At 50.4% G+C, this 14,940-nt stretch overlaps 1 protein-coding gene across 1 annotated transcript in view; it reads right to left on the reverse strand.

Annotated features, from left to right (window-relative positions):
- Nucleotides 1-6,741: 6,741 nt before the first annotated feature.
- Nucleotides 6,742-14,940, reverse strand: part of HS6ST2 (heparan sulfate 6-O-sulfotransferase 2) — a 132,377-nt gene continuing 124,178 nt past the window's right edge. The window contains exon 2 of the mRNA XM_069811406.1: nucleotides 6,742-9,685. Coding sequence (XP_069667507.1) covers nucleotides 8,983-9,685 — 703 coding nt within the window. The 3' untranslated portion in view covers nucleotides 6,742-8,982. The remainder of the gene's footprint in view (nucleotides 9,686-14,940) is intronic.

The following is a 14,940-nucleotide window of genomic DNA, read 5'->3' on the forward strand; positions in this document are numbered from 1 at the left end:
GATTCCAGCACGGAGGCAGCCGAAACGCAGCGGTGCTGGCCAAAGCATGGCAGGGCAGAGGGGCACGGGGCTGTGACAAGGACCCACCACGGACACCGTCCTTCTCTGGGCCCCCGCTCACCCACCCCGAGCAGTCCCGGCGCTGCCGCTCTGCACCAGCAGACAGGGGGTCCCTGCTCCCCTGCGTGCCCCTCTGAGGAGGGGACTGGCACGCTCCTGGCTCACCAACCCGCCGCATCTTCCAGGGTGACGGTCACATCCTGAGCTCCTCGGCGAGGGGCAGAGCTCTCCACCGTTCCTCTCGGCAATAAGCACCCGCGTGTCACCTCTTGGCTTCGACGTCCGCCAAGGACAGAGCGGGCACTGCACCGGCCGTAGGGACACCCGACGGTACCTGGCACCGCCTGGGCCACCTCCAGGTGTGAGTCCTCCACGGGCAAACTGGGACACTGGAGCGCAGGGCCCGAGGGAAACAGTTCTGCGATTCTCTCCCCATTATTACCACACATTTGTACTGTAAGAACAAATTTTTCTGTATTTTAAAAATTCAGCATATCGCTGCTTTTTATTCACAATTCATTCCTCCCAGGAAGCACTTGTAACTTTTATATATGTATAAATAAACAATGCAGCCCCATTAATTCTGCACAGCATCAAATTCAGCTTTACATTCTTTAATCAGGGGAGAAATGCCGGCTTGCACAGCCTCCCTGCTCCCCCATCTCCACGTTGTGCTCCCTGGAGAGGACGGGCAGCTTTTCACCCCCGCTCCAAACCCCCTTCACCCCCCATCCCCTCTGCCAGCCTCTGCCTCACCCCCTGGAGCACCCCACTTTTTGGCTGCCCAAGCCGGCATGGCTGCGGCCACATGCTGGTGATGAGACCAGCTCCTCGATGGCAAAAGGCAGCCCTGAACTTGGCAGAGGTGGGATGGACGTGACACGGGGCCACCGCTTCTGCCTGAACGGGTACGCCCCAGCGAGACCTGGTGCCATCAGCCTGAGCTGCACAGCTCCAACTGCAGCTCCCAAACCGATGGTAACAAATACGTCTTCTTTTAAAAAACCCAAGCTTCGCTAGCCCCAGCACCTCAGGAGCTGCTTATTTGCAAAAGCACAACGTGCTCCTTCACTCCAGGGATGTTGAGGGATTTTGCAATGCGAGCGGTACCTGCAGGGCCCGTCGCAGGGAGGACAGCATTGCTTGTGAATCCTCAGCATGAACAATTCTGACCTGAAATAAAACACCCTTTTCCAACACCTACCACTGATCTCTCCAGGGGAAAAGAGCTGCTTGTAAAGAGAGATCAGAGAAATTTGTTTGCCATTTATCTCTCTTTCATCTGGAGGTATTCAGAAACCAAAGGAGTTGCCATTTGAAAGAGGGCGACGCTGGGTTAGCCAAAGGGAGACGGGGGCCTCGGAGCCCCCCCTCGAGCCGGAGGGACCTGCTCACTGCATTCATCCGTCCACCCGAGCAATTAGCCTGTCTTGATCTGGGGGGTGGACAATGTGTTTTTCTACTGAATCAAAGTAAATACATGCCCATAAAAAACCTCTAAGGATTACAACAAACACAGCAATGGCACCAGCAAATGCACCGCTCATCAGCAGCACAGGTTATCCCCCCAGCATCACCATACCCACAGCACTGGGAACAGGGGGAAGGGGAGTTTCTAACACTGGCCTTCCACCCAAGCAGCAGGAGTTCTTCCAGGTGTGGCAGCTCTCCAGAGAACACAAAAATCCCAGTAATGACTGTAAATCTGTGGCTGGTCTCTGCAAACAGCTCGGGGGGGGGGGGGGGGCACAACCGTGGGGCACACTGGGCACCAGTGGCACACGGGGACAATCAGTATGTGGTAGCTTCTACCCATCGGCACCACGGGCATCCCAACCCCAACACGCAGCCAGCTTGATACGCAGCCAGCGTGCCCCAGCCGTGCCAGCGGATTCCCAGGATCACAGGGGCTCAGCTGGGATGTGCATCGCAGCACCTTCCCTGCAGGGAAGATTTTGGTTCTTTGTCTACTTACAGCTTCATAAAACCACAAAGCTGCTCAACGGGAGCGGAGGTCCCTGCCCGGCTCAGACTGTGAGACGTGGGCAACCGCCAGCTACCGCCGGGCTGGCTGCAACGCTCCCGAGAGCAGCACACCGCAGGGGGTTTCGCCCCGCTGCTGTTCGGGATGCGAGTCGGTGGCATGGGCCGGTGCATGGCTGCGCATTACAGCGATCGCATGGGCCGCTGCCGCCTGCCGGAGCCGAGAAGCTGCAGCAAATCCCTGCTGTCACGGTGCGCATTGGCACAATGCTGCAACAGCAAAAGCCGCGTTGGTTTTGGGTTTGCGCAGCGCTCGGCGAAGGGGACGTCTGTTTAGGACGTAGGGGCTCCGCAGGGATCCGGACTCCTCCCAGTCTTGCTGATTTATTTTTGAAAGGAATCAAAAAGTGACATATGAAATTCAGGTCTGCAAAACGGTACTGCTCAAAGCGTGGGGACAGATCATCTTCCCGATGGGCACTTTTTTACATGGGTCCTGCTGCTCAGAGGTGCTGAGGACCCCTGCCCAGCTGAGGTTTTCTCACCCAGTCACATAACCATTTTCTGCACCCCTTTACCCCAAAACCCCTGCCATGGGGCTCACCAGCCACACGTAGAGCAGAGCACTTCTGCACAACCGCAGATGCTCCAGGAGGGACGGGCTGGTCCCAGAGCCCCATGCCCGATGCATCCCACACCCGATGCACCCCACGCCCCCAGCCCCGCAGCAGCATCTCCCCAGAGCATCCCCGCCGGGTGCCGCGGCCAGACGGGCTCTCACCCGGGCAGGAGCCGGTCTGGACCTCCGGACAGTCGCAGGCTGCGGGGATGAGCCCCTGCCCTGTAGTGCGTTAATAGTGGACTGACTTCAAAGTGCTGGAGCAGCTGATGCTGCTGAGGGTGCTGCAGCCATTCAGACAGCTTTATTCATTAGTAATTAGGCAGGCGTTGTCTGGCATCTAGATTAATCCCACTTTTAATTATTTTGAAACTGTGTGAGATTTCCCAGGCATTAAAGATTATGTACGCGCTTGCTGATTCCACAGCAATTATTATAATGTAATGATGTCTATTAATACGCTTCCCAGCTTGCCATGCCCAGAGGGGAAATTCCCAGTTTCCCCCTGTGGAGCATGCATCTCCCATGCGGCATAACCCCCTATTCACCTGCTTATATTGCGCGAAATAATACTTTCCATGTGCTTCACCTAGTATTAATAACACCACAGAGCTGTTGCTATACTGAGCACCAGGCATTGATTGCAAAGGGGGAGAGAGACCCCTCGAGGCTCCGCATCCCCTCGCAGCCACAGAGCAGCAGCTCCTGCTGTGGGGACAGGAGCAGAGACCCCGCTGGAAAAGCCAGAGCATCCTTCCTTCCCTGGGAAACTGCTCCAGGGCTCACACCCAGCTGCAGCCCACCCCAAAAAAGCAGCTTATATTTGTAGGGCTTTTTGAAAGGAAAAGGTCACAACATTTCCATCCCAGGTCAGGCTAAACCATTTGACCTGAAATCAAAGGTTTAATTCAGCTCGTGGATCATTCGAACTCATTACAGATAGCCTTTACAATTTTAAAGCAATTTCAAAGAGGAACAATAATGGAAGTGTGAGCTGAGAACCTCAAAACAGAGAGCTGTTCTGAAATCTCACCTTTCATTTGGCCTAAATATCCCTTGAACTCATCCCTTTTCACTATAGCTCTCCTCATTCCCAAACTTCATTTACCGGAAAATTTACTATTCACTGGCAAAATGAGTGTGTGCCACTGGCCACCAAATTTATGCTGTGGAGCTGAGACTTCATTAGCAGAACAAGGGCTCGAGTGAATGGTGTGCCAGGAGTCGTTTGCAGCCCTCTGTCCATGAATGCCCATCAGAAAATACATATATTTGACATAAACCTCTATAGTTTATATAGTTTACACAGTTTATGTAGTTTATATCGTTTACGTAGAGGTTTATGTCAACAACTGCTTGTGAACATCTTTCAAGTGAAAATCTTATTTGCAGTCATATGAGGGAAGATACAAATTCAAAAAGCTGAGAATACCAAAAGGTGGCAGTTGTCCTGAAAATGAACACTCAGCCCTCACTATAAATATTTTGATTGCTTTGCATATATATTGTTTCAGCATCTCATTGCTCCCCAAACAAAAAGTGATATAACCTCACCTGCCTGGCCTAATGCATCCTCGCAGAGCTAAACTGCATGACAAAGCTTGCGGGTAATTTGGCTGATAGATCCTCTGGAAGCATAGAGCCAAATTCGATTTCAGGTCTAAACTCGTCACTCCGTCTCTAGAGATAGCAGAGCAGTGATATTAGCATGATGGCAATGCAGTTGACTCTGAACTCAAGAAATGGATTAAATGAAATTACACTCTTCCCTGATGAGGCTGGCGGAACAGGGAGATTGCTTTAGGAAATCCAGAATTTAATTTCATAGGCAAGAGTTCAGATGTTGTGCTATTTGCTCAGGAAGGTTTTGTGCAGGCTGTTCCTCCCCGCCGCGCAGGAGCCGCAGCTGGCAGCGGGCTGGGAAGGACAGACGGTGCCGGCTGCCTCCAGAGCCCGGATCCCACCTTTGTTCGGAACACCACTTGGTTTGTCATTGCTCCGTCCACCTCTCTCCTCGGCGGCAGAAGATCCCAACTCCCCCATCCCAGCGCATCCCCGATCCCACATGCGGTGGGAAGGACCCTCTGCTCTTCCCCTCCCACGTGCTGCCACGCCAGCAGGGTCCAGCAATAACCAAACCATCCCCAGCTCCACCCACACGCTTTAGACACAGGGATATTTTTAGTAAGGGAAAGATTTAAATCTATCACCTGCTTGGAAAATATTTTTGCTGCAGAAGACGTCTCCGTAAAGATGACCTCTCTATGTGGAGTTGCTCTTCGTGCCTCCCTGAGAGTGTGCGGGCCAGCCTGGCAGCCTGGGTCTGCAGCTGAAGGTTTGCATTAGTTTGACAGGTTCCCTCAATTATCTGGTATTTCTGGCTGAAATTTAAGAGAGGAGACGTATCAGGTTTTCTTCTCCTTTCCTCAGTGATTTCAGGAGCTGAAACAGCAATTGCACTGGTATCTGTCAGGTCTTCTTCACGGCTCTGATCGTTTTGGATAACACACGAATTTTAAAAATTACATGAAAAAGCCCGTTAGTTCATTTTTACTCAAAAATGACACAATTGGAAGCAAACATACGTTACAGCACACTAAAATATATCATATGTTATATAAAGAAGTTGCAAAGTTCATTCACAGAAATGAGCTGAGCAGTTCACTTCCAACAACCCTTATGTACCAGGTAGCCTTCAGGGAAGTTTTAGTCCCAAACTATTAGCCCCAAATATGGCACTTTGCAAGGCCACGTAGGTTTCACAGCTATCAACTTTCCAATCTTTCAGAGGGCAAAATGAACCAACCTATTCCCTTTAACACGACATATTAGCGCTACACATCTCCATCGCCAAAGTAGCCCTCAGCTCCACACCAACTGCCCCGGGCTGATGCTGGCAGCACCGGTGTTGCTGACATCCCTGTCTGGTGGAAACTTAAGTGGTATCTCTGTGCTCAGAAGAGTTTTCTTAACGTGTGTCCCAGCTTTGCAAAACTTACCGGAAGGTTTGAGTGCTACTTGATTCACTGCTGTAGCTCCTCAGCTTTTGAAGTTTGTCTGTCCGAGCAGATCCCCCCCTCCTCTGTCCTTCCTCTCCTGCAGTTAAAGAGTTTTCTCAACTGTCAAAGTACTCCTCTCAAAAGGCAACCCCAGTTGCTTTTACACCAGACTTCACTACTGGGTGCTTTTTCAGTTGCAGGGAAGCATCTTGCACGACCTCTATCCCATTAACAACTCCACTGGCAGCTTTTCCAGTTCACTAATAGACTCATATATAAAGCCACGTCGGTCAAATGCAGATGCGCTGGCAGATCCCTCCATTCCCTGATCCCCATGGCTCAAAAAGCCTCGCAGAGATAAGATGCCCCCGCAGGTACTCGCAAGGGGAAGGGCACCTCCGTCCTCACAGGGGAATCTGACCAGGTTAAGGCAAGGTCTCCTACGGGTCCCTTTGGGTCTACTGCCCCACTGCAAGTCCTGCAAGCCTGCTGATCTTTTATAGCCACCAGGGAAAAAACACCTCCATCCAAACTGTAAAAAAGCATCTTTCCTAGTCAATCTGGGGCATTATGCTCAATTCATTCTCATCTGCTTTTGTATCTAAGTCTGGTTTAGCTTCTTTGTGTTTTAAAATGTCCCAGGAAGGGATACAGCGAGATGCACTGGAAGTCACTGGCTAGGCAGCATCCTCCAGAGCCAGCTGGAGCAAAAGTGGAGGGTATCACGTAAAGGAAAAAAAAATAAAATCATACACACACACACACACACACATAGGTACACACAGAAAAAAGCCCTTAATGCTGCAGACCTCGTATTTAAAATCACCAGAAACCACAGCTTGTGTTTCTGAGGAGTGCTCAGAAAAGCAATCAAAACCTCTGCAGTAACTCCTAAACCAGAGAAAGTCCAAAGTGGCTTTGCCCTTGAAAGCTGTAGTTTAAAAACACTTTGGAAAAGCCATGATTTTAAACTCATATAGTTGCCTGTCAACTGCTATTTCATTCATGTTGAAATTACCGTTCATTCTGAACTGTGCAATTCCCAACACGTTGTCAGATGAAGAAATAATCACATGAAAATCAGAAGACTGTAGTTAAATTTTATTTATCAGTTCTATTGTTAAATTACACAATCAAAGTCAGTGGATTGGCCTGTAAATCTACACAATAAGACAGCGTCTACAGTGGAAATCAGTAGAATTTGATATGGTTATGACAAAATGGTATCCTTATATTCGTACATCCCCTATATACAATAAACAGTATACACAAAGAAAATGCAACTAGTCTCTGTAAACCATGCACACCACAGCATAAAAACAAAATGCACCTTCTGCAACAGGCCCTCCAGCTTGCCCACAGTTAAGTCCTGTTTACAGCAGTGCCTTTCAGTTTTAACAGCGAATTATTTTCCCCCGTAAAAACCAAAATACAACTGAGACATCATATTGGCAACTGCAGTTCTCATTTAAAAAAAAAAAATTGCTGTACATGAAGTTATTCTCTTTTCCAAGCTGCTAATGCAGGGTATTGGTTTGCTGCTGCTTTGCTCTCTGCTTGCTCCCGGCAGGATTGTTGCCCCCGGGTTGCAATACAACATGAGATGTAAGACAACTTTCAGATAACTTAGGCGTGGAGCTGTAAGATGGTTTTAAAGCCTTCTGCCTTGTTTTATGCCCCCCTGCCCTCTCGGTGTACAGAATATTACAGGTGAAAGGCAATAGTGCAAGTGAGCCTTGTAAGCATCGTGTACCTCGGGACAAAGAGCGCCCTTTTCGGGTGCCTCCATCACCGCGCACCCGCACCGAGATCGCCACTTAGGGCCAAGCTCAGGAGCGTTGCAGGCTACGTACAAAATTTCTGAACTTGCTGAACGTCTAGCCCAAGCCTTGCAGAGGTTTTTTTATTTTTTTTTTATTTTTTTTTTGCATAGAGATTTATAGGAGCCCCTGGCACCTCCTGCCCCATCTCCTCTCCCCGTCAGTCTCGGTGAGGCCGAAGGGCTGTGGGTGAGCCCGGTCCAGCTCCAGCTCCGCACCCTGCGCCCCAGCAGAGCCTGCTCGGGAGCGGGCTGCCGCATCCCCGCGCACCATGCAACCTTCTCATCCTGTATAACTATGGCTATGGTAAAATTGGTTTCCTCATTTTTAGTCATCGCTCATCCGTCATCGCTAAGAAGGGCTCAAGAGCATAGAAAAAAAAAAAACCCTGTTCTTATCTGGTGTAGCAAAGATTTACTGGAAGTAAATCCTAATTCAAGTGTAAATCTACTTCTTCCATTGAGCAATCTCTTCGTAATATTGCTGGGATTAGAGAGTTTTATGACTTTTTAAAGACACTACACAAATATCTGCAACATAATTTCATCTAGTTTATACCACCAATTATTAAGGAATGATAAATTCAGCATTCTGTATTCTAATGGGTAAGAAAGACTTAAAATTAGACACTGTCACAGGACTATAATTTGGAAAAGGCTTTATGAAACATGAAGATGTGCTGTAACTTTTCCAGAATGGTTAAAATCATACTGCCCTGAAAAATTCTGGAAACAGTGTCTATAACATTGGCATTGAGTTCAGAAAAGTACGTATGTCTTTTTTTTTTTTTTCTTTTTTTTTAATATGAGATAGACCAAGCTTAAAACTCTAAACAGCAGTAGGTAGAAAAAGTTTAAAATTTTAAATATTTATATAACTAGAGAAATTACTTCTATTCCTTTTAAAAGCCAATATTATACATAAAACTAGTCAATATTTTTTCTAGACCTTTATTGTTCCCTTCATCGTCCATTCATTAACTTGGTAAATACCATAAGCAGTTGGTGCCCTTGAAAACGTATAATTAAAATAAAATTAAGATAAAATCAAAGGGAAAAGGTTTTGCTCATACACTGTATTGTGACAGTATGCTAAATGCTCATTATTAGGAAATGAGTTTGCTTCCCAGACAGATTTCAGCCGAGCATCATAAACATTTTCCAGCATCCCATTTCGTACTCATAACTAATTTACGGATTTTTTTTTTTTCTTTTCTTTTAAATAAACGTCCAAGCAACCATTTCCGATGAGCCTACTTGGCTCCCGTATTTCATAAATAATCCAACAAACCTAAAAAGGACAATTTAATTACACGCTAAGATTAAGCGTTCCACGTACAGTACAACATTTACTGCAAAGGCAACTGCAAAGGCAACATCTTAACCTCTTTTTGCTTCAAACCCTTGAGAAGCGTGATTTGTTTGGGCTGCTCCGGCGTCTCCGATTTGCGGGTGGGGTTGGGTTCTGCTTCGGTTTTTGGTGTCCGGCGAGCCCCCCCGCACTACCGCCGCCACCGCTCCACGTTCCCTATGTAGTCAGTGCTGGAGCTGTTCTCGCCCTGCTCTCTCAGGCGCGCTTGCTTCGCCCTCAGGATCTTGCGCTGCTCCTGGCGTTTCCGCCGCGCCTCCTGGTGCTCCTTCTGCCGCATGTACTGGTACCGCTGCAAAAACAGGTCTTTTGCATAATCGTACAACTCCACGTCTAAAAAATTGAGGGCCTCGATGCGCTGCTGAGTCTGCTCGTCTATCTCCACGCTGGAGGCCCTTGTGCTATTGTACTGCGTGAACGGCGAGATGAAGTTCATGTTGAAAGTCTTCTCGAAGAGATACTGAGTCTTACGCTGAAACTCGGTCAGGCCGAAGAAGGCCATGCGCTTCAGGTTCTCCTTGGCACTGTCCAGCAGAACCTTATTTCTCTGCTCCTCGGGCATGACCGACAGGTTGTAGCATCCCACCAGGCTGAGGTCGGAGAGCATGCGGACCTGGCGGTTGTTGGCGAGGTTGTAGGGGCAATCCATGAACTCCTGCAGGGAACAGCCCGACCAGTCGTCCCCCGTGTAGCAGCTGGGCAGCTCCTCGGTGGTCGGGGACCGGCCGTCGCAGACGTGCAGGGACGCCTTCCACGTCGCTCCTCGCTGGACGTGGCGCCATTCGCTCAGGTAGCGGGAGACGGGGTCACGCAGGATGGTGATGTAGTAGAAATTCCTGCCAAGGGGAGAGGAAGGCAGAGCGTTTAGTCCCGAGTGCCTCCAGCACACGGTGCATTAACGTTCAAAATCGATACAAACTTGGAGATGCGCTAAGAGGCTTTCAGGAGCCCTGCTGCAGAGCGCTCCTCTGCGCGCTCACCTCCGCAGGGTGAAGGGTGGCTGAACAAACTCCCCGGGGGGAGCGGGAAGGGTTGTATCTACCTGCACACGTCCGTCTCTGCTTAATGGGTTTTGCCTCGACAGAGGCGGAAGGGAACCCAAGATTCCCCTCTGTGCTGGGCTGCCCACGCGGCAACGTGCTCCTGCTGGGTGCCTCAACTGGTGCTCTCCCCAGACCTCGGGAGAATAATCAAAATATCTCCCGGGATGTAAGCCCCAACCCGAGCAGGGCACAGGTAGCACTTTAGTGGCTTTTTTAGTTTCCTTGTACAACAGAGCTGCACTGACAAGTTTATGTAGGCTGCAAAAAGCTGCTTGTGCTACTCGTCCCGATGAGCAGCCGTGGGTTTCAGCTGTACGAGCCCCCGAGCAGCGTTACACCTACGAGGAAGACATTTCCTTTCGCGGGCCAGATAGATGGGATGTGCCCAGAAGCCCCAACCCACTTGCATTGAAATGAGGATCTCAGAAAAGCCCATGCAAATCTCGTTTTATCCTCCTGCCTTCACCTGATACAGGACTGCAACCACGAGAGAGGAGAGATAAGTGAAGAACGGGAAGTTAAAGGACGCATTACACCGTCTGTAAGAGAAAACATTTCCAAGGGGGGTGCTGGCTTTGGTTTGGAGCAACAGGACAGTGGCACACACGGGGGACATGCTGCTGCAGGGAACTCCGTCAGGCTGCCAGCTGGAAATGCTGCAAGCTCAACCTTACATATATTATTAAGAGATCACTTGCACATTAACATCCACCATCAAACACCATGTTGCCCACCGTCGGCAGCCCGAAGCCATACACACCAAGCTCTTCGCACCTCCTGTCATATGACCACGGCCTCAGCGATAATGCCAGAGGTATGCCGTCAGGATACCAGCCATCTGCTTAAGTAAATGGCATTGAAGTAGCTCAATAAGCAAATTGTCCTGCCAGGGAAGGCAGCTCCTCCAGGACGAGGACACCGAGGAGCGTGTGCCCGGGAGCCCCGAGCCCCCAGGGTGTGATCGCCATGTCCTTGGTGCTGCGTAAGGAGGAGAAGGGACATTCATTTGCTTTCCCTAGTGGCATCAACGACTGGCCAATCTTTTGTTCCCTACCGTTTCCTTCGTCAGAAAAGCCACTAGATGTCAATGTTTTACAGCAAATTGTCTCTGGGTGGACTGAAAAGTGAATCACAAGCACCAAAAGCATCCAACAGCACAGGGGAAAGGGAACTGGGAGAGTCACCATTCCTCTTCCCATTTAGAGCATCCACGCTCATAAATAATTAAATAAGTAGAAAGTACAATAAACTTGCAAAACCAAAGAAGGCCAAGGAGCCCAGTACAGCATCAGCGGCCGGACACAATGGCACCCGACAGTCGGAGAGCCGGGACGCCGCAATCAGCACTATTGCCATCCCCACCCCACTCACCCTGGTGCTGCTCCCTGGCTCCGAGGGCTTTGGCCGCGGGTTCACACAGGTGAAGGAGGCCAAAGCCCCCGCCACAACCCCGAGGAAGGTACTTTTCTCCAAAACAGGGTCATTAAATGATTTTACCATGAAAGCTGGAGTTAAGAGGGAGCAAGGATGAAGGTGACTTTCACGTTGCGCACCCGGAGCAGCAGCCACCGACCTCACGTTGTCCCTTGCAACGATGGGAAGAGTTTCACTCTCTGTCGTCTCAGCAAGTCTCTGGCAGTGCTGGAGAACCCAGCAGGGCAAAGGGCTTTCCATGAGCACCGTCACCCCAACCAGCCACCCCGACGGACCTGCCCTGACCCTGGTACACCAGGCCTCCTTTGATACAGCAATGACACAGCCTCGTGGGGGTCCCTGACATGGGGAAACGGAGCATCTCCAGGGCAAAACCAAGCCCCTTCTTTAATTCCTTCCAGGACTCCTCACCCTTGGATCTAGTTTATTTGCACTAAAATAATGACCTGACCCTCAAGCAATAACAAGTTAGTGCCATATAGCACTAACCTCTATGCTAACCATAGCGACTAACATATAGCCATCAAACCTCTGATGACAGAGGAGGCAAAAGCAAAGCTCTGCTTACCCCAGAGCACCTTGTACGACCTGGCCCATCAACAGTTCGGCAAGGCCTGGGGGGGGAGCGAGGTGCAGGCACGGGGGTGCTGCCGGCTAAGGGAGAAGGCCAACAAAACTGTATGCTCTAAGGTCATCACGGCAATCAATGGGGAGTTAATGCAAGAAGGGAAACAAATCCTGAGCCAAGATCGATACAGTGAGCATTTTATCATAGCTCAAACTCTTCAGCCACTCTCCCTCTGTGCTCTTTGGTCACAGGCAGTGACAAAGTGCCTCCCTTGGCTGCTGTTGTAAAAACAAAAGAATGAATAAAAACTTGTATGTTGGCAGAAGAAACTGTGTCATAACGGATCCCCATCACCCCAGGTGGCCAGCGGCCTCATCCGGTGAGATATCTCCATCAGCGCCCATCAGAGGAAAACGCTGCAGTCGAGGGAGACCGGGGAGCGGAGGCCGAGTAAGGATGCTCACTGGACTCTGCAGTGAGCGTGGAGGTGTCTGGGCTCCCTCCAGCACCCCACGCTCAGGAAGCCAGGCCATCGGCAGGGATGCTTATGGGATGCCCCAGACCGAGCCCATATCCTACCCAACCTGAGCACAGCTCCCTGCAAACAGGCTCAGCGCTGTTATTTATACCATGTCATTATTTACCAGATGAATCCCGCTTTCAAGACACGGCTTACAGAGAGATGCTTTGTCAGCTGCTGGGCCAATATCAGCTATTTTGTGCGCTTCTGCCCTTCTTAAGTTTCCCTGTTAAAATTCTACTGAAAAAGGCACCATCCCTTTTGGGAACACCAGCTTTTGGATTTGCCCCAAGCCACTCTCAAGCATGTTAGAAATCACGACAGCTCCGGAAAAGCAGCCACGCTGCTCTGTGTTTATCTGAACTGAGCTTCAAAAAGTCACAAAAGCTTTAATGTATCATCAAGTCAGAGCTGCGCCAGAGATGGATTCGGCCATCAGCGCTTAGCGCATCCTTCTGCTGCAACTGGGAGGAAGACTCAAAGCTTTTCAGTTATTTTTAGCTCTGTACGTAACAGCTTGTTCTTTCTGCTGTCTTAACAAGGGGGTGTTGAGCTCTTGCCCATTCCTTGAAGCTTGTGCTTCGGAGCCTGAGACAATACGTTTGCAGGTAGAGCTCAAACTTTACTGTGAATCATCTTCTGACTTAAAGAGCTGCACTCATCAGAAACACAGATTTTCTAATAAAGTTGAGCTGGATGCCTATGAAGCAGAGAACAAAAGGTGCTCGTGAGCAACTCAAAAAGTAGGTTGACCCTGGAGCCATCAGGAATGCGAGATGGCGTGACAGCCACTTGCTCGTGGTATCTCCCTGCACACAGCTATTCCCCGAGGAATGCGGGGACCAAACAGTCCCACGAGGTTGAGTTTGTCCCCCGTGCTGCACCACCCGCTCTGCTTATCACATCACTGCAAGGTTGAAGCCAGAGTGGTTTTGGGAGCTGTGAATTATTTGTGCATGATCCATTACTGCAGAGTTGCTCAGGAAAGGTCAGAAGCTCCCCTCAGACAAACGCCCAGCTAATGGCTCGCATCGTCTGCCAGGGTGTGAAAGCTGGGCTTTCTTGGTGCTTTGACGCTTCTACCCATGGGTGGGACAAGGAAAACAAGAAAGTGGCGCAGACAGGCAGGCTGTTGTGCTGGAAGCCAGGGATGGAGAGAGGAGAGATGTGCTCGGCCTCCCCACAGCCATGCCAGCCCTCCAGCTGCATCCTCCTGGCACGCCAGCTGCCACACCGTCCTGGCACCACTGCAGTGCCAGGAAAGCCATGTTTCACCCATGGGCTGGAACTGCAGCTCCCTCCAACTGACCCAGCACGGGCACCATCTCTGGGGCAGTGGTGCTGCCACGCCAATGCCCCGTGGCCGGTCCCAGGGCACTTTAATAACCTACATGGTCATGAAGATGCTCTATCCTCTTCCTCCTGCACAAGCATCCCACAGACCCCCCAGCCGGGAGCAACGCATGCTGGCTTGGGGGGACAGCGCAAGCCCCTGCCTGACGTTTTTGCTATGACGTGACGTTTGCTAAGATAAAATGTTTTCGGTGGAGAGGGACCAAAAAACATGTGCTGTCAATGGACGGACCTGCTTTCAGCTGTCTGGTTCCTCAGCCCACAGCAGCCCCCTCTCTCCTTCCTGCACAGCGCCTGGAGAAAATACGAAACAAACTGAAGCCTCAAAGACCTCTGTGAATTTCTCTGAGGGGTTTATTGAGACTGAGCCATCTGCTCACTTTGAAGGATAATTCTGTGGTCACATAGCGCATCCGTGCCAGCCCCTTCCCCACCTCTGCCCAGCACAGGGACTGAATGAGAGTCCTTTTTTCCAATCTAATGATTTTTTTTAAAAGCATCCTTGTAGCAAGCTTCTAAAAGCAACATTAAAGAGAAAAAAATAAATTGAAGTCAAAGTGAGGAGGTGTGAAGCCCCAGGGGATGACAGCACTGAGTAAAGCCAGAGACTTCAGAGCCCGGAGAAGCTGCCAGGTAAGGGATACGCAGCTACCCACGCCGCGGTGCTCGGGAGGCTCATCGCGTGCGGAGCTGCTCTGCTGAAACGAGGTGAGGAAGGGGGGACTTTACTTTAGCATCAAAATGGGTCAGAACCTCCCCAAGTAAGAGTACAGCTCATCCCAACCCAACCGCCCCGGCTGTGCAAAGCAGGACTGCAAAGCAGCAGCAACCCAGGCGATGCAGAGAGAAAGGGTTATGGCCAAACCTGTGGACGGAGCGCGTGGCTCTAAGCAACTGCTGGGGGGTCCAAATGGGAACCATTTCCATGACAAGCACAACCAGGGCTGGCTTCAGGTCGGCATGTCTGAGCCCCTTCGGGTTAAAACTCCCGCTGGTGCCAAGGACGATTGATCCCTGCCCCAGGACAGAGGCTGCCACACTGGTTTATTGCTTGTTGAGGTAGAGGAAGGCTGGAGGTCAGATGCTGGCAGCTGCCATGCCTTCAGCCTGGAAACCTGAGCCTGGCTTGATGGAGCTATGAGGTAAGGAGCTGGAGAGGGGAGCTGAAAGCTA

This window comes from Haliaeetus albicilla, chromosome 23 (assembly GCF_947461875.1).
Source record: "Haliaeetus albicilla chromosome 23, bHalAlb1.1, whole genome shotgun sequence".
Classification (NCBI taxonomy): Eukaryota; Metazoa; Chordata; class Aves; order Accipitriformes; family Accipitridae; genus Haliaeetus; species Haliaeetus albicilla.